Source organism: Lathyrus oleraceus, chromosome 7 (genome assembly GCF_024323335.1).
Source record: "Lathyrus oleraceus cultivar Zhongwan6 chromosome 7, CAAS_Psat_ZW6_1.0, whole genome shotgun sequence".
NCBI lineage: Eukaryota > Viridiplantae > Streptophyta > Magnoliopsida > Fabales > Fabaceae > Lathyrus > Lathyrus oleraceus.
The window spans coordinates 477,532,409-477,551,638 of NC_066585.1; the positions used below are offsets into that span (position 1 = coordinate 477,532,409).

Sequence of the window (19,230 nt, forward strand, 5' to 3'; positions counted from 1 at the left end):
TCTTTAGGTCTTAAAGTACATGAGAATTGAACATCTCTAATAGAAGGGTGAAGCATTACAAAACCATGCACAATTGCTATATGGTGGTAGAAAATGCTTCTTTTTTTAGTGTGAACATATTGAAGCTGTTGCTAATTAAAAAACTTTTTTTTTATAATATATAGGCATCTCAAAAGGGTTTACTAGGGATTACCTTAAACTCTGATTGGTTTGTGCCTGTGTCTAAAGAGAAAGCAGATCGTGATGCGGCACAACGAGCCCTCGACTTCATGTTTGGATGGTAAAGATTAAACTTGACTATTCCTTGCTCAACAAGAGAGATTATATTAAAAATTTGAAAATATGATCATTAGGGGGTATTATAACTTATTCTACTCAGTAAGAAAATTGTGGACCAACTACATATTCATGTGAAGTTACGAGAATAATGACTGTAAACCATTTCCCAATATTGTCACTATTAATGGATATACCACAAGATTGGTATGTTGGTAGTCATTTTTATGTAGACTGATTTGTGTTGTTTACACAAACTATATATTTTCTTGGGAGCCTGTAGAAAGTTGCATGCAAACTTCATAAGATTTCAGTTCACCTTGTTTTTTGAATTTAAAAGAAACAGTTATGTATGACACGCTGAATTCAAATGCAGCTATGTACCATTTTCGCAAAGTATTAGAAAATCAGAAGAGTATTTCTTTGATTCTATCTGCACTTTGCATTTTGCATCAGGTACATGGAGCCACTCACCAAAGGTGAGTATCCAAAAAGCATGCAATCCATGGTGGGAAAACGGCTACCAAAGTTCTCCGAAAAAGAATCAGAGCAACTTAAGGGGTCCTTCGATTTTCTAGGCCTAAACTATTATTCATCCTTTTATGCTGCTAATGCACCTCACCTACGGGGGGCTGAACCAACCCAACAAACTGATGCTCTTGTTAATGTTACAAGTAATTATCAGTTAATTATATGCTTGCACTAGTTAATTTAGTTCCAAAAAGTCACCAAACAGAATTAAAATAAAACTAATAATACCTAATCTTCTGAACTTTATTGTTTATTATTTTTGAATGACAGATCAGCATGATGGAAAGCTCCTTGGTCCAATGGTATGTACTTCATCATTGCATTGGAAACTAAATTACATATCAATTCTTTTCATTTTTTATAATTTGTGCATGTCTAAAATATAAAGATAGCTTTATTATAATTATTTGTAGGCTGCTTCCAGCTGGTTGTGCATTTATCCACGAGGGTTTCGAGAACTATTGCTTTTCATAAAGAAACAGTACAACAAAAATAGATTAAACCAATCCTGCATGAAGCGCTAGCAACGGAGTTTTAACATCTTCCATGTTTTTGATCATACACACATCAGAAGCATCCTCGACGACATTAACATCACCATGCGCTGGCAAAGGGTTACTTTTGACATTGGGTCCGACGTCTCGAAATGAAAGAATCTTCTTCTCAACCCAGTCTCGCACAATATGCTTTAAAGCATAACATCCTTCTAAATCATGTCCAGGGGCACCCCCATGGAAAGGACAATGGGCATCTGGATTGTACCATGGAGGTAAAGGATTTGGTGGAGGACCCAAAGATCTGGGCGTCACTAACCCTTTCTGTAGTAACGATGGGTACAACTCAGTGTATGTCATAGGGATTGAAGCAAACGGAACTCTACCTCTTTGTACCCTATTTTGATTTGGAGGATTTTGTGGACGAGGAGCCGGTGCCCTTGGCTGTTGATAAGTAGGTGGCGCGGGCGCTTGCTGGTATACTGGTGCTTGTTGAATAGGTTGATAAACATGAGCTTGTGATTGGTCGAAATTTGGTGTGACAGCTGCCACATATGGTTGTTGGACATATTGTACTGGATAAGTTGGTTGTTGTTGAGCAAATTGGTGTTGTTTCTTCCATGGATGACTCCCCCTTTGACTGGTTAACACTGCATTTGTATCACCCTCCTTCTTTCTTTGAAATCCTCCAGGAAACTTTTTGGCATTACTACCAGATGTTTCAGAGGTAGTCATCATCTTTCCATTCTTCAATCCCAACTCGACCTTTATGCCCACGGCGACCAGGTCAGAGAAGCTCGCAGACACACTACTCACCATTCTTTCATAGAAAATAGGTTTGACTGTATCCATGAACCAATCCGCTAACTCCTTCTCAGCCAGAGGTGGTTCGACTTGCGAGGCCACTTCCCTCCATCGTTGCGCGTATTCCTTAAAAGACTCCTTATCTTTCTGGGACATGTTAAGCAATTGCCTCCTATCTGGGGCCATATCCATGTTATACTTATAATGTTGGATGAAAGCATCAGATAAGTCTTGGAAACAACGAATCCTACTCTGATCGAGGCTTAAGTACCATTTAGAGGGAGCACCCCTCAAGCTGTCTTGGAAGCAATGTATCATAAGTTTGTCATCCTCTACATGCGCAGCCATTTTTCGATAGTACATGATAAGGTGACTCTTAGGACACGAGTGGCCCTCATACCTATCGAAATCTGGGGTCTTGAACTTTGCAGGAATCACAAGACTTGACACTAAGCACATCTCCTTAGCAGTAGCACCAAAAACTTGGTCACCTTCCATAGCCCTCAATCTTTTCTCAAGCATCTGGTAATTCTCCTTCATCCCTCTTATGTCTTCCTGCCTTTCCTCATCTTCGTCTAAAAAGTCCGGAGCATGTTGTTGATCCTCAAAGTAAGGTTGCACATGTGCACGAACGAGAGGAGGTGCGAACGTGTGGACCACTGGATGATTTTCATTGATGGTCGGTAGAGGAGCTGTCTGCTGAGCGGATTGTGCAAAACCAGGGGCGCCTTCAACTGGAGGTGTGAAACCGGGAGGTAAACCATAGGTTGGCCAGGTTGTTAGTATTGTCCTTGCAGGTTGGGGTTCAATCGATGGACCGACGATTTCTGAAACAACCGTCGTTTGGGCGTCCAACTTTGCCCTGATGACCTGTAGTATTTCCATAACTTGACCCATGTTTCCACATAGGTCTTCGAGTTCTGAGCTTACTCGCTCCAATTCGTGCTCTTGATCTGCCATTCATTGACGAGCTCTGACACGAGTATTATACTGGTGTTGAAAATTCAGCATGAAACTGGAGGAAGAAAGGACAGAATGAGACTCTGTTTTGAAAATGCATGAATGCGTGTATGGATGCATTTTGTTTGCAAAACTCTTGGTTAGTTTCAATCATTCATTTCAAAAATGTCACAACACTTGTTCGCAAATATTTAAAATAATATGGAAATGAAACACAATAAAATGAATCTCAAAAGCGATTTTCATTAATCTCATATCAAAGTTCAAATACAAACAACGTGCTCATGGCTTATGGGCTTTCCGAACCGTAGCAAGGTCGGTAGTTAACCCTTCTAACATTGCCTTACAAAACTTAATGAAATTAAAGACTTGATGCGGGGTGTTCTCTGGACACATGCACTAATCAGCTTCTTGCAGCTTCTCAGGTAGTTCTTGCATGATGGAACTCGCAAATCCGGACAACTTCAGAAATTTGCCCTTCCACTCAGTGTAAAGCCCTTGGAGATCTTGGATGATGCGCAAGTCTTCAGCCTTGGTCACCTCTATGTCCCTATAGAGGTTTCTCCAATATCTGCATTCACCTAGCAACACCATATAGGCAGCATCCTGATCCCCACCTTCAAGTGCCTGGATTCTAGCATCGGCTCATTCCAAATGATATTTCAGCCGTGTGCAAACTCTTTCTGACTCTTCAGTCTTCAGCTTCTCGCGTTCCAGAGTATCCTTGTATTTCTGAATGGTATTCTCCAGTTCACGAGTACGAATCTCAGAAATCAGCCGTGCTTCCCTTTTCATTTCAAGGGTCAGTTCTAGAGTCTTGTTGAGTTTTTGAATCCGGAGTAGAGCTCTATCCAACTCCTCTTCCTTTGATTTGAACACAGATTTAGTGCTATAGAGCGCTTGTCCAAACTTTTCTCTCCTTGCTTCAGACTCTCTAGCTCTTTTGTTGGAGATTTCAAGCTCTTTGTCTTTCTTTTGTTGATCGTCTTTCAAGTTCCCATTCTCTATCGAGAATCGGCCAAGCCTGATTCTCAAATCAACATTTTCCAACTCCAACTCCTTGATACGGGCATTGAGCTTCTCTACATCTTCAGGTAATATGGGTTTTGGCTCAGGAACCAATGGATAGATAGAAGGATCAAATGGAAAAGGGAGTTTAATCATCTGAACCCTCTCTATAACCCAACAAGTGTAAGGCTCTTGGGCAATGACATTTCTCTTACCCAACTCCTTACCTTTTCTGATAACTGCTCGCCAAGAACTCTTGATCTTCTTCACCATGGGATGATCTGCTTCAACACTATGTAAGACGAAAGGCTCTAGAGCTTCAGCTTTTGGAGGGCCATTCATAGGGTACCCATGCTGCCTCAGAGATAACACAGGGTTATAGTTGATGCAACCCTTAGTTCCTATCAAAAGCACATTAGGGAAGTTTCCAATGCTGACAATCACATTCTCGGTTTCCCAATCCCTGATATACCACTTAACATGACTGGAAGTGAGGGAAGCTAACTTCTGGAAGGGCTTGAGTTCTTTTGAGACAAAAGGACCTTCTTCGGGCATATGGGATCTAAACCAGGCATGCAACAACTGCGCACAGCATAAGACGATCCCTCCCTTATTCTCATGACGATCATGGAGAGTGTATTAGAGATCTGCCAAGAGGAACGGTACAGGGTTACCAGAGAGGAAAATTCTCACCGCCAGGTGGTCCACAAAATGGTCAATATTTGGGAAGAGAACTATCCCATATACCAACATGGCTAACACAGCATACAAGGCTTCCCAATTCCCTTCTTTTTCCATCTTTTTGGCCTGATCTTCCAAGAACTTCCTAGAAAAACCACTGAAAGGTCCTTTCATATCCCAATTGTCCACGACTTCAGAAACTTTCAGGCCAAAAGCTGAAGTTATCCTCTTGGGAGGAATATCTTCATCGAGCTTAGGAAATGGATTATGATCCTTCAAATTCCGGCCTATGATCCTCTCAACCTCCTCCAAGGTAGGAGCCAACTGGAAGTCAGAAAACGTGAAACAACGTAGAGGTGGATCATAGAACTGAGCAATAGTCACTGCGGTCATCATGTCCATCTTCTCATTTAGGATGTCCAGAATTCTTCCATAGCTTTGTACAAAGCTGTTGAGTTTGATTGGTGTTATTTTGGCACTCAACTTCTGCAGGCTAGTAAGGTCCACGTTCTTGTATTTGAACTGAAAAGTGCCTCTTCTCTCAGGATTCATCTTGCTAACAAGTCTTGGATTTCTGAAATAATGCGAAACAAACTAAGAGTTTTGCTTTTTATGCATATGCAATGAATGGATGGATGCAATGTTTTTTTTGTTTTTTCTTTGGATAGGTTCAAAGGTCGGAGGTAAGGATAAATTTGATTGCTTTTCCAAAACGGGGCTCTCACCGGGTATGATCTAGGGCTTTGTTACAAAGGATCCCTAGAGTCATTGGTTCACAAGAATGTTTGACGCTTACGGGAAATACTTTCCGGTCGTCAACTCCATCAAGGGAATCTATTCTGGGTGAGGTTCTCGTACCGACTCTTACGAAGTATTCACCTCGGGAGTCCGTACTACGCAACCATCGACTGGGTTCTAGACAGGGTACTCAGAGTCATGGATTCAAAAGACTGTTTGACGCTTACGGAAAATACTTTCCGGTCATCAACTCCATCTAGGGAATCTATTCTAAGCGAGGTTCTCGTATCGATTCTTACGAAGTATTCACCTCGGGAATCCACACTACGCAACCATCATTTCTAGTTGGCCAAAGGTTCAATGTTCTAAAAGGTTCTTAGAGTCATGGACCCCTTTGAAACATCGAAGCTTACGAGGTATACACCTCGGGCGACAGTATTTGCAAAAGAATCTACTCTAAGTGAGGTTCTCGTACCGACTCTTACGAAGTATTCACCTCGGGAGTCCGTACTACTCAACCATCGTCCTATCTTATGTTTTTTCCACTCTAGACTCGGGTGTAGAGTCTTTCCCACATGGTTTGCAATCAAATACCCAAGTACCAATAATCACAATAGAACCAATATACAACAAATATAACAATATAACAATAAAGATAATAAAACAATAAAGAAAAGCCACACAATTAAACAAACAAAGGCACACAAACGTCCTAACTAGGCTTGACTCGCTTAGGGATTGTAAGTCCCCAATGAAGTCGCCATCTGTCGCACCTCGAAAAAACTGGGATACGACTTCAAAGCGAAGCGCGATCGCACGCTCGCAATGATGGACTGAACAGAGTCGCCACCGAACTTTATTTATTCCTAAGAAGGAAAGGGGAAATATCGATAAAACCCAAGACAAAGAAAGGATAAGATATGGTCATCGCAACCAATATCAGGGTTCGGGAGTCGATTATGCAAGGGGAAGGTATTAGCACCCCTCACGTCTGTTGTACTCAACGGGAACCATTAGGTTAGTTGTGTGCGTTAGTGTTAGTTCAAAATGTTAGGCTTTTCAAGTTATTAAGTGGGAAAGAATAGAAGAGAGGAGAATATTTTTGGATTTTTGACGAAGGACTAAACCTAAGTTTTTTATTAGTGGGCCTGACAAGATTTACAAATCCTGCTCCTACGTATCTCAATAGAGAAGTCAAGGCTTACGTAGTTCTGGGTAGAAAATGTTTGTTTATTGGTCGATTTTAGCGAAAGCTATATTGTATTAATCGACGAAAACATTGTTTTACCCAAAACAGATGAGGAGTGGACGCATACCACACATCGAACGGATTTATAAATCTACATTCGGAAAAGCGTCATTTATCTCTACTCAACAATCGTGGCCGAAACATTGTTTTGTATCACTTAAGACCATATATCTTTCATTTATGAAAAAGGTTCTTTGATTAGTCGCACGGCGGCGAGAAAAGAGTTTGATCGGTTGGATGTATTTTGAGTGATGGCGAGAACTTGGATGAGCGAGATATACATCTCAAATCCTAGTCTCAGGAGTGCGTCGTATACACCACGTTCCATTTCCATCTTATTTGCAAAAAATGTTTAATAAGAATTGAGTGTTTTGAATTTGATTGAGAAAGGGTTTGAAGAAACCGCATTGACAATTTTAGACGATGGCGAGAGCTAAGATAGGCGAGGCATACGTCTCGAATCTTAATCTCAGGAGTGCACGGTATACACCATGTTCCATTTCCACCTTTATTGAAAAAAGTGTTAAATAAGAATTAGGTATTTTGAGTTTTGTTGTGAAAAATGACTTGACACTAGATCAAGTATTGATGGACGTTTAAGAGAAATTTGAATGAGTGTTTGAGAGAGAACAAAGTGGATAAATTTGGATGATGGCGAGAGCTAGGTTTGGCGAGATATACATCTCGAATCCTAGTCTCAGGAGTGCGTGGTATACACCACGTTCCACTTCCATCTTATTGAAAAGGTCTTAACTGTAAATTAATATTTTTTGAGTTTTTATTAGAAAAAATGGCTTGACGTTGAATCAAGCATTTGATGAAAGTTTGAAAGAAATGGAATAGAATAGGGGGGAGAAATGAATTGATTTGTTTATTGAGAAAATACTCGACGTTGGATCGAGCCATTATTTTTTATCTTTTGGAAATGGTTGATTTTATTCTTGTGTTAGTATCTAACTAAACAGTCAAACAAATAAAGAAATAAAACAGTACAAAATTATTACACATCGGGGGAGTGGGGTACATTTTGTCAAATGGGGATTCAAAATCATGAAATAATTAAATCGGGCCCAAACAACAAATAATGCAATGTATGAGTGTAAGTGCAAGAGAACCGGCTCATTGTAAGAAAGCCCAAGAGTAAGCTATGTGAGGTTGATGGCGATGCTTAAAAAGCAATTGACTTACAAGGGTATGAAAATGGGCTCGATATTGAATCGAGAAAAGTGTGATTTTAATAGTTTAAAACGGTTTTGAATGGATGAAGAAATTAAAGGAAACCAAACTTGTGTTATTAAACAACAATGAAACTAGGAGTATAGGAGAAATTATAATAAAACATAAACATGAAAAAAAAAATGAATGCTCAAAGAAATAGAATGCCATATATGGGTATTGAACCCACTCCACTAAAGACCAAGAAACTACCCTCTCTCCACTAGACCATTTATGATTAGTTATTATTTACAATAACAGCTTGGGTATATAAACCAGAATAGGTTAACAGTATGAATTAAAATAAAAAAAAAAGGGGTGGTCTATTTAATGGACGATTTATTAAATTAAAAAGGAGGAATCCCAAAAGGTGACCCTAGCTGCCTGGCTGTTGGGTTCAAAAGATTAAGGGTTGGGAACATAAAATAGTATTTAACTAAAGCTAATACCAACAAGCCACAGTTAATGACCACTTGAGAAATCTAAACGTTCACTTAGTGGGATTTAAAAGTCTGCTTAATAGAGAGCAAAATAAAAAAAATGAAGAGTGAGGACGCTAACATCCCAGAACTCATCGTCCCCCTCCCAAATTCATTCTCAGGAGTTCTCTACCTCACGCCTCTCTTAATCGTTCTTGACGAAAACTCTCCCGCTCTCAACCTCACGTTTCTCTCACCCTCAATCATCATCTTCAACCTTCGCTCACCTCTCTCAATCTCTCAAACGTCCATACTATCCTTACAATGCGCTACCCTCAATTTCACTCTAAACACGAAAGCCATGGTTTCAAAGAGAATCAAGCAAGGAGGCTCACCTTCAGCGGTGATTCGGCGGCTATGAGGAGTTCGTATCTTCCTCCCTTCACTAAGCTTTTCACGCCGTCGCCTGAAGGTTAGGGTTTCTGTGGTTCGGATTTTTGTTTGGACAAATTTAGGGTTTTTCCGCCTCCAAGGTTTTTTCGTGGTCCCCTCAACAGTATCCGCCTCTCTCCTTTTATACCCAACTTGTTAGGGTTTTGGATTTTGCTATGGAGATCAAAAAGGTATCCCTTCGGAAGTCCTTTAAGGTGCTCACAGTTGTCTACCTCATTTGGTGTTTAGTCTGGAAAAGGTAGCATGAGCTCTGTACTTTCTTTTCTTTGAATTTGTCTCAATTCCTCTTTTGGACTTTTACCGCTTTGCTGAGTTAATGTGCCTTTTTACTGCAGTGAAACGCGAGCAAATGAATGGAGAGGTGTGTTTGCAATGCATTGAGGTTCGGTGTTGCTTACGACAAATGCAGGTCTTTGTCGAGCTTGGCTTTGATTTTTTTGTGTTAATGTTGTGATTTCATTTCAATGGCCAATCTTCTATAGTTCATTGCCATATTATTTTTTATTTCAGATTTTTCATGCATATTTTTTTGACCTTTTGCAGATGTGGACATGATCGCAGCAGCAGCAACTAATTCTAACAAAAATGCATCAGCTATATTGCTTAAGAGGAAGCCTTGATTTGGAAGCTGGTTGATGAGCAGAGTTTCTATTTGGCATGGAAATTATGTATACGCTTGAAGAGCCTATAGTCATCGGAGAAGGCAATTCCCTAGTGCCAAATAGGAAACAGTTTATCTTGGTAAGGTCTGGTGTGTTCTTTTCCTTTTGAGTTCTGTTATAAAATCCTGGCAGATTACAGTGATAGCATCCTCAACCTCCTTATGTGAAACTTCAATTGGACTGGCTAAAGAAATTCCCTCATGAGAAGTATCGGATATAACCTTCTTGGAATGAAGATGTGTTCCATTCAAGTTATTACCATTGACGTAGGTAGACATTTCTTCCTGTTTTGCAAACATTTTGTTGAAAGCATTTTCTTAGCATAAACTGACAGATAAAGGTCTTCAACTCTTTTGATAGTAATCTCAGGAACTCCTTCTCTCTTGGCAGTTTCAAACGCAGGACTTTTTGCTTGACAATTCTACCTTCAGCAAATAAATTCAACTGTCCAGTTGAAGCGAGCACTACCAGCATAGACCATTCTCCATATACTTTTAATTCTGATTTGACCAATCTTGCAACCTAGTGTCTGTCTTTCTGAACTTGCACTTTTCTTTGTGGAACTTAAGGTTTTTGTCTTGTTGAAATTGCAGTTTTCGTCGTGGAATCAAGGGGCGTCCGATGAGACCTTTGACATGACCGTGATGCTAGGCTAAGCATGTACACACCGTCTTGGAAAAATGATGGGTTCAAGCACGAAACCAACAAGACTTTGCTAGTTCCCCTCAAAGAGTCCTGCAACATGCGTGTGAGTTTACTTTCCCGAAAGAGAACTCGACTTTCATCGTTTTTCCTTCTAGCATCTCCATAACCTGCTATATCCTCAAAATTCATCTTGCTCACAAAACTGCTTATACTTTCATTCTGTGCAGGGACATGGACATTTAATCCCAAGTGGATCCTACGAGCACGCTCAACTCCTTTTTGGGTGCAGCTGTGTGTGCAGAACATGCTGGCACAATGGCCAAATAAACGGTAGAGAAGCCTCACATTGCTGGCGGAGAAAATATACTACTGGTCCAGATGAAAGATTGGATTCCATGGAAAAATCTTTGTAGCAAGCTATCAACGTAATCTCAAGATAACTAACAACCACGCGAACTGATCCAAAAGCTGCATCCATAAATAAACCAACCTTCGGGTGTGCAAGCAAAACATTGGCAATATCCTGAAACTGTGTTGATGTAAACCCACGGCGGGGTATTATTTATTTCATTTTGGGTGCAATCAAGATTATTTGGCATGAGGTTCAGTGAAACCGCCTGAACTGTCACAGGCTCGTTAGTATGCAGGCCTTCCCCTGGATCTTGAATATCATCTAAAGTAGTATTAGTGTTTTGTGTTAGAGCAGTTTCCTAGGTCTTTTTTTTCAACTTTTCAGCAACTCATTTTTCTGAATTTGATTCAGTACTGTCTTGTATCTTGTATGTTTAACATGTATCAACAATGGGAACATCATTTTCTATCTTATGCTCAGAATTTGGCACTTACATCAACTAGGATATGAACTGTCTAGCATCCATTTTGTATGAAGATATTTGATCATCAACCTTGTTGATTTTGGCATTAATCTTCAGATAGTGGATGCTATTTGGACTTAAATCATTTGCATAGACTAAGCATCCCTTTTTTTTTGTACGGCAGGAGTGGCAAAAGGACCTATACCAGCAAACATGTCACAAATGATTTCTCCAGCTTGGAACATTGAAACTAACCTCTTGTATTCATGTCCCAATCTGGAATTCTAATAAACCAGACTGTAACAAGCCTAAAAGTGGCGCCCTATTGCTTCACTTCTATAATCATATCATGCTCTCCTGCTAGCCTTGCAAAATTGGCAGGGTATTCGAAGGGCCCACAGTTTCAAGTGCACATCGAACATGCTCTTGTCCACCAACATCACCACACAAAAGGTGAAGAAATCAGCAATTGAACTTGCAACAATTCTGGCAGATCCGCACACCTAGGTGCAACAAAACATATGCTAGATATGGCTTCCTTCAAGTTTAGGGGACATTCCCTTTGAGATTCAATAATTGGAAGGCGGATAGAAACAAGTTCACAAAAGAGTTCTAGGATCTCTCTTTGCATCTTAGAAACTCCTTGTATTCATGTGGTGATGTTTTAAGGTTATGAATTAATCACTTGCCATGAAAATGACGGTTGTGAGTGGATGGATGTGATAAAAATGAATGAAGTGGCTGAAACATGAATGAGTATGCGTATGAATGAATGGAAGCTTTCCAATGTGAATGAAAAAAGGTGAATGCAAATTTGAATATGACATATAGAAATATGAGATGGAATATAGATGGAATCTCTTTGAATTAAGATCGAAAGGGAAAATGATGTTCTATGAGAAAGACAAAACACGGATTGAATTTAAACATGAGAATGAAAGTCATGACATTCCAACCGATTCTATCAAAATATATCAAACATCTAAAGCCAAATAGAGAGGTAAAAATCTAATAGTCATGGAATGGCAAGTAGTGGCAATGTCTAAACAATCAGTGTAGGTGGATAGATTCATGACCAGATGAAATGGTCATGAGGAGGAAAGAAAATGAATGATTGATGGAAAAAATTTCAGGACCAAAATCAGGGTATGAGTGTGCATCAAAGCAATGTGTGAAAACCAAAAGGGTAAAAGCCAAACAACAATAAACATTTTTCTAATCTAAACAAAACATACATAATGGAACTGCCTCTTTTTTTTTTTTGTTAAAATTGGACATGCTCTGTTTCTTTTTTGGGTAAACAAACTGCGCATGTTCTATTTGTCACTTTGTGAAAGGGAAAAGTGTTTCTTGAGATACCTTAAACAGTTTTTCACTTTACAATATCATAACAATATTTATTACATTTTAGTTTCTACTTATTTTTTTAATTACTACTAATAAAAATGACTTTGTCATTAAAATTAACATAACTATTAATTAATTTGATAACAGTAATGCTATTGGCAATAGTCTTTTTGTTTTTTATTATGTAGTAATTTTCGTAATTGCTTACAGAAAAAATATTGGATAGAAGCAATGGAGATGTAGCTGTTGATCAGTATCATCGTTATAAGGTACTGCTACATCCAATTCATTGGGATTAATTTTCATATATCATAAATGTAAAGTTCTGTATAATGTAATCCATTATAATTCATTATTTGTATAAATATTTTAGGCTAAATAAATCAAATGACTTTAGTAATAAAAATGTTTAATTTATTGAAATGTAAAAAATCTTTACACCGTTAATGCATATCAATTAACTCTGTATATTTGACCTTATGAAGCTCTAATATCATGTTTGCAATTTTGCTTCTAGTATATGTCCTTACCATTTTTGCATGTTAATAGGATGATGTTGCAATCATGAAGTATATGAACACAGATGCATACAGATTCTCCATCTCATGGCCAAGGATATTGCCAAGTAATAGCAAATGTTTGAATTTATTCACATCCTTAAAGAGTTTCATATGGTTGAATCTTTCATTTAAATTAACAACTCTAACAAATACGCAGAAGGAAAAGTAAGCGCAAGTATCAACCAAGAAGGAATCAAATATTACAACAACCTCATCAATGAGCTACTCGATAATGGTAATGCATAAATCATACTATTTTAGGAGGGAATACTATATTACTAGTATATCATATTATTGATTGATGGAGTTATTGATCCAGGTCTAGTACCATTTGTAACCCTTTTCCATTGGGATCTTCCCCAAGCCTTACAAGACGAGTACGAAGGTTTCTTGAGCCCCAATATCATGTAAGTTTCGCGGAACAAATTTCTATATGCATGATCCATGTTAGAGCATTATGACATTGTTTGATCCATAAGGCTTGATTGTTGAATCTCTTTATGCAGAAATGATTTTCAGGACTATGCAGAGCTATGCTTCAAGGAATTTGGAGACAGAGTGAACCATTGGATTACTCTTAATGAGCCGCACTCTTACAGTATGGGTACAGAGCCCTACATGGCCTCACACAACCAACTCCTCGCTCATGCAGCCGCTGTCAAAATTTATAGAACCAATTATCAGGTACAAAGCCTTAAATGGAAATTTTGTTATGATTGTCCATAAAATCATCTAACTCGAAATAACGGAAGCAGGCTTCTCAAAACGGTTCAATAGGCATCACCTTAAACTGTCACTGGTTTTTGCCTTTCTCAAATGACACATTAGATCATCAAGCTGCTCAACGCGCTCTTGATTTCATGTTTGGATGGTAATGGCTATTTCCTATCAAGTTTTCTCTTAACCCTGCATTTGTTCATATTGTCCGCAAAATCACGAATCACGACATAATGGCAGCCGAATGTTTATGTTATGCTTCAAGCTTCTTAAGGAATTTGTTTGTAGGTTTATGCAGCCAATGACAACAGGAGAGTATCCACTAAGCATGGTGTCTTTTGTGGGAAATCGGTTACCAAAGTTCACTCGAGAGCAATCCAAGATACTTACCGGCTCATTTGATTTTATCGGAGTCAATTACTACACCTCAAATTATGCGGCCAATATACCACATTCAAATAACGACACAAGCAAATCTACCTATTTCAAGGATACTCATGTCAACTTAACAAGTAGGAATTTCCACCTTGTTCAAAACTCATGAAGAATTATACATTATATATACATTTTGTGATACTTTGCTTTGATTTTTTCAACTTTCTTTGATGTAAAACGTTTCCTGCTATGACTTATTACAGCTGAGCGAAATGGGATACCAATTGGACCACGGGTGAGTAAGACTCTATTTCAGTTATCGTTACATCCGAGACGTGAATGTGTGCGCAAACACTTGCGCATGCACGCGTATTGACATTTATATAATCAGATACTTCGTTTATATGATTTGTTTGTTTTACAAATAACTAAGAAACAACATTATTGTTCAGGCTGCTTCGCCTTGGCTATTTGTTTATCCAAGGGGGATTCAGGAACTACTACTGTACACAAAGACAAAGTATAACAATCCTTTGATATACATCACAGAAAATGGTATGGATGAGTTGAACGATCCAACATTATCACTTGAAGAGGCGCTTTCGGATACTTATAGAATTGATTACTTTTATCGTCATCTTTATTATATTTCATCTGCAATCAAGTAAGTAGTAGAACCATCTCTCTACTCATTTCATATTGAATTACCTTATTTCACGGTTATAATTCCTTGCTTTTATGTGTGAAGGCATGGCGTGAAAGTACAAGGATATTTCGCATGGTCACTTTTAGATAACTTTGAATGGATTGCCGGATACACCATGCGTTTTGGAATTAACTTTGTTGATTACAAAGATAATCTTAAAAGACACCATAAACTCTCTGCCCATTGGTTTAGGAATTTTCTTAAAAAACATTAGAGTTACAGCTTAATGTCTTGTTGATCTCCAATAGTATGATATGATCTTGATCATTAATCGTAATACAAAGTGAAAATTGTAATATTGGATTTGAATAACAATTGAGCTCTAGCTAGAAGTCATAGTTTGTTTTTGAATAACCATGTGAAATATTGTAGTATTGTAATATCCTAATCAACAATAGGGTCTTCACTATATTCTGGTTTTGTATTATTCTAATCATATTCTATTTATCAAGTTTTTATTTAATTGCACCTTATATTTTAGAAATATAAGCGTAAAATTATAAATAAAGTGATCTTTATATTTTAGAAATAATCTTATTGCACTATAAAGATACATAGCCACGAGAATGTGAATCCTTGGCGAGCACCTTTCTTTATTTTATTTGTCCTCTCCAGTTCCACGAATTACGAGACTCTGACTTTCTCATTGCACCATGAGAATACGTAGGCATGAGGGTCACAATCCTCCTCGAGCACTCTCTTTCTAACCCATTTTCTGTTTTGCATGTACTTAAAGATAACAACACTCATTCAAGCAAGAGCATTCTAAATGGTTCCCATGAAGTACTGTGGAAGTGAGGGGTGCTAATACCTTCCTCTTGCATAATCGAATCCCGTATCCGTTTTTCTGTTTCCCTTGTGTTTTATCGATATTTTCCCTTCTCTCTTTTGGGGATAAATAAAGTTCGATGTCGACTCTGTTGTACCTTTGAGCGTACGATGTATTTGGTGCGTACACCATTTTGTCAGTTATCTTCATCGCCACCATAAATTAGCCCTCCCACATTCGTGTAATATACCTACTAGAGCATGTGAGTCTCGCTCCTCTTGTAGGGAGAACACACCTTATACTTTTTTGAACAATACATTTAGTTTTAAAGACACTAGGCACACTTACTTAACACTAATGGTTTGTAGATTAACGCATAACACATCATACCTCATGTATTTGTTAATCAAAACTCAACGGTAGCAAACTCATAATATGGATCGAAGATTTCCTTATTCCAAAGGCTCAACAACCCAAATATGTAAGAAAACTGTAAATGTAAGAAACAAAATCAAATTACTTAAATTCAACCAAAACTCATTTCAACTTTAGGAAGGAAGCTCACCATATGATAAACTCCGAAGAAAACCTTATCCTTAAAAGAAGAACTTTTGAATTACACAAATTGAGGACGTGATTGTTAAACTAAATGACATTGTGCATGTGAATTAAATCCTAACAAGCAATGTAGAACTCATTAGACCATAACCGAGAATAATAGTTTATTAAGGTAGTTGATTTGATTTTTGTGATTGTTTTGAAGATGACGGTTGTTGTAGGAGGTAGAATCTTATGAGATCAATGTTTCGAGGAAATGAAGAAAGGTCGTTGTTTGGTTGATATGGGGCAACAAAACAAGGTTAGGTCATCTATCCATATAAAACTGTTAATTGAGAGAGAGAGAGAGAGAGAGAGAGAGATCTTGAAAATGAAGGAATCACCGTAAGGAAGCCACGTACAAGTCGTGCTTGGGTTCTTGAGGGTTTGGGGAAACACAAAATGAAATCCTTTGAATTGACAAAAAGAAACGCAAAAGAATTATAGAATATGTTTAATTAAAAATATATACCTATGGTTCTTTTTCTAACGACATCCAAGGATATATAACTAACAACGTTGCATGTGTATTGTAATTTTCTTGTAGTTCAAATTAGTTAAAAATGTAGCTATATTAGTTGAGTTACTTGTATGACAAGTAACTAAGCCTCAGTTGTTTATTTTGAGAAGTTAGTTGTTAATTCCCTTTATACAAATATACAAATACATAGTACCTATATAGAATAAATTAATAAAATTCACTTTTCTTTTTTATCATTCTACTCTCTTCCAATCGTCTCCATTTTTTTAGCCATTGAAACAATGATAGTTAATCTCATGTAATGTTTTAATATTGTTTTATTTTAAAATAAATTAAAATTTTAAATTTATTTACACTAAAGATTTTAATACTCAATCAAAACTCATGTATACACTATTCTAAAACGTAGATTCTGTAATGAAATTTGACATCGGCCAAAGTATTTATCATAGTAAATTCTATTTAATAAGGCGGTTTTTTTTCAAAATTAAAATTAAAAAACATTTAACCACGGTCAAATTTTTTAACCGTGGAGAAATGTCCATATCACGAACACGCTCTGAATTCCAACACATACATTTTAGTTTTTCATTTATTTTTAAGACACTTATGTGTTGTAATATCTTCATTCATTTTTACTATCTTGAAAATTCTGGCATTGAAGATCAATGTCAAAGTTCAAGCATACCGTTTATATTATAAAGGCAAACTTGACATTAATCTTTAAAGCAAAATTTTCAATATATTGTTTTAGCATCTTCAAAGCCTAAACCTTTTGGATCAATGATACAACAACATAACAAGATGGACGATGAAGTTTCAATATATTGTTTTCTAGTTTGTGAACGTGTAGAAATTATGTGCAGGGAAAAATGTGTAGAGTTTGTGAATGGAAAATGAAGTTTGGAGACAAAATTAGTTTGGATTAGGAAAAATGTGAATGAACGTGTTGAACTTTTATAGACAAATTTGTATAACTTTTTGCCCACAGTTGAAAAAAGTAACCATGGTGAAATGTTATAAGTTATCTCCATGATTATTAATAGTAATCATGGTGAAAAATTCTCCTTTTAAATTAAAACATACTAAAATATAGTTTATTTTCCTTCATAACAGAACAACGCCCTAGCGAAAAGCCTTAAGAATAGAACAACGCCCTAGTGAAAAACTATCTCCATAAACCTATGAAGCATCTTTTCTTCACTAACTTTCATTATATCTTTTCCAACTCAAAATCAAGAAAAGAAAAGACAAAATGCACAAGAAGGGTACATGAAATTCAATTCTTTAACTCTTATTTTTCATATTTCTGGTACATGAAATGTTTCACCAGTATTCATGTTACAATAATGTTGTTATTGTTGTTGTTGTTGTTGTTGTTGTTAGTGTTGAGACTCTAAGACATAGAGTTTTAATGTTGGATCATGTTGTTTAGATTGAGATTGAATGTTATATTCTTTTGCTTTTGTTGAGATAAGTAATAGGTTTATTGTTGATGCTATTGTTGTTTTATTGAGTTTAAGATTGTTGTTATTGTTGTTTAGTTATTGTGACTTAGCAATGTTTTTAATGTTATATATTGTTGTGATTAAGAGTGAGAGTGAGAGTGAGATTGAGATTTTTTTATGTTTTATGTTATTTAGAATATTATATGTTGTTGTTGTTGTTTTGTTGTTGTGACTTAGTAATGTTTTGTTTTTAATAAAGTGACTTAGTAAAATTTATGAACTTAGCAAAGTTTTCATTCAAGATGCATGCTTTTACAAGGATTTGATTTAAATTTCAAAAAGTATTATGGATTGTAATTGGATAAAAGCTAATACATTAAGTCCGGTGTATGAGAAATGAGTTATTGAATTTTTTAATTTCGCAGAAAGAAAACTTCCTGACAACATTGGAATCTTTTATTGTCTGTGTTATATTTGAAATATCAAAAATTTTGAAAGAAAAAAAATCAATATTCAACCACCTATGTCGTGATGGAATTAATCAATATTATATAATATGGATGTGGCACGGTGAAATCGATAAAAATCAAATTGCGACATCACATGGACATTAAGTTGATGAAGATAGGGATGATCAACTAGAAGATATGATATGTGATATTGGAGAAAATTCTTTTAGGAAATCCAATGTGTATGATACTTTATACAGCGATAATGATGAGTCCTTATGTATGTGTGTGTAGTGACAATGACAAGTCTTTATGTGTATGTGTGCGTGTGTGTGCTGTAACGCCCCGATTTTATTAAAATTATTTTTTTGGAATTTAATTGTGTGGTAGTTGTGGTTGTGTTGTGTTGATTGATATTTTGATGTGTTGTGTTATCATTGGTGTGAGATAGTTACCTTAGAATGATATAAATTAAGGTATTAGGTGTGTGTGAGCAAAAGTATAGAAATGATGGTGTGGTGAGTAAAACTAATTAATTATATTAGTTATTATTTAGTTAATTAGTTAATATTGGTTGAATATTAAATTAATTAGTTAATTAAGTGGGTTATTATTATTACTAGTAGTATTATTTAATAGGTGGAAATTAGTGATAATAGTAATAAGCTAATAAAATAATTAGAGGTATTATTATTTGTTATTATTCTATTTGGTGAGATTATTAATAATAATAATAATAAGAGATATACCAAAAAAATAGAAAAGGAGGATAGTGAGATAAAAACAGAGAACATGTAACATTTGGGAGAAAAGAGAAGAAACTGAGAAGGG

The 19,230-nt window shown here is 36.7% G+C and overlaps 1 protein-coding gene and 1 long non-coding RNA gene across 3 annotated transcripts; both read left to right on the forward strand.

Annotated features, from left to right (window-relative positions):
• The first annotated feature begins 30 nt into the window (after positions 1–30).
• On the forward strand, positions 31–17,501 carry LOC127100921 (beta-glucosidase 12). Of its 2 annotated transcripts, XM_051038231.1 has the most exons (11): positions 31–280; positions 12,508–12,566; positions 12,847–12,922; positions 13,015–13,092; positions 13,177–13,264; positions 13,364–13,541; positions 13,613–13,728; positions 13,863–14,086; positions 14,213–14,244; positions 14,402–14,613; positions 14,698–14,987. In XM_051038231.1, the coding sequence occupies exons 1-11, from the start codon at positions 244–246 to the stop codon at positions 14,867–14,869; spliced, it is 1,272 nt and encodes a 423-aa protein (XP_050894188.1). In that variant the 5' UTR covers positions 31–243; the 3' UTR covers positions 14,870–14,987. The 2 variants fall into 2 exon arrangements, with proteins under 2 accessions (XP_050894188.1, XP_050894189.1); XM_051038232.1 differs by lacking the exons at positions 14,402–14,613; positions 14,698–14,987 and adding an exon at positions 17,369–17,501 and having other exon boundaries at positions 33–280.
• LOC127100922 (uncharacterized) lies at positions 921–1,297 on the forward strand. The gene is made up of 3 exons (XR_007794533.1): positions 921–950; positions 1,078–1,109; positions 1,221–1,297. It is a non-coding gene; the product is annotated as an uncharacterized LOC127100922 (long non-coding RNA).
• Positions 17,502–19,230: the final 1,729 nt, after the last annotated feature.

What these genes read in the sequence shown, in the direction of transcription:
- LOC127100921 (XM_051038231.1), top strand. Translation starts at nt 244, where the DNA reads ATGCGGCACAACGAGCCCTCGACTTCATGTTTGGATG. An exon ending in CTCGACTTCATGTTTGGATG is followed by an intron (nt 281 to 12,507) that starts GTAAAGATTAAA and finishes AATTGCTTACAG; the next exon opens with AAAAAATATTGGATAGAAGC. An exon ending in ATCAGTATCATCGTTATAAG is followed by an intron (nt 12,567 to 12,846) that starts GTACTGCTACAT and finishes GCATGTTAATAG; the next exon opens with GATGATGTTGCAATCATGAA.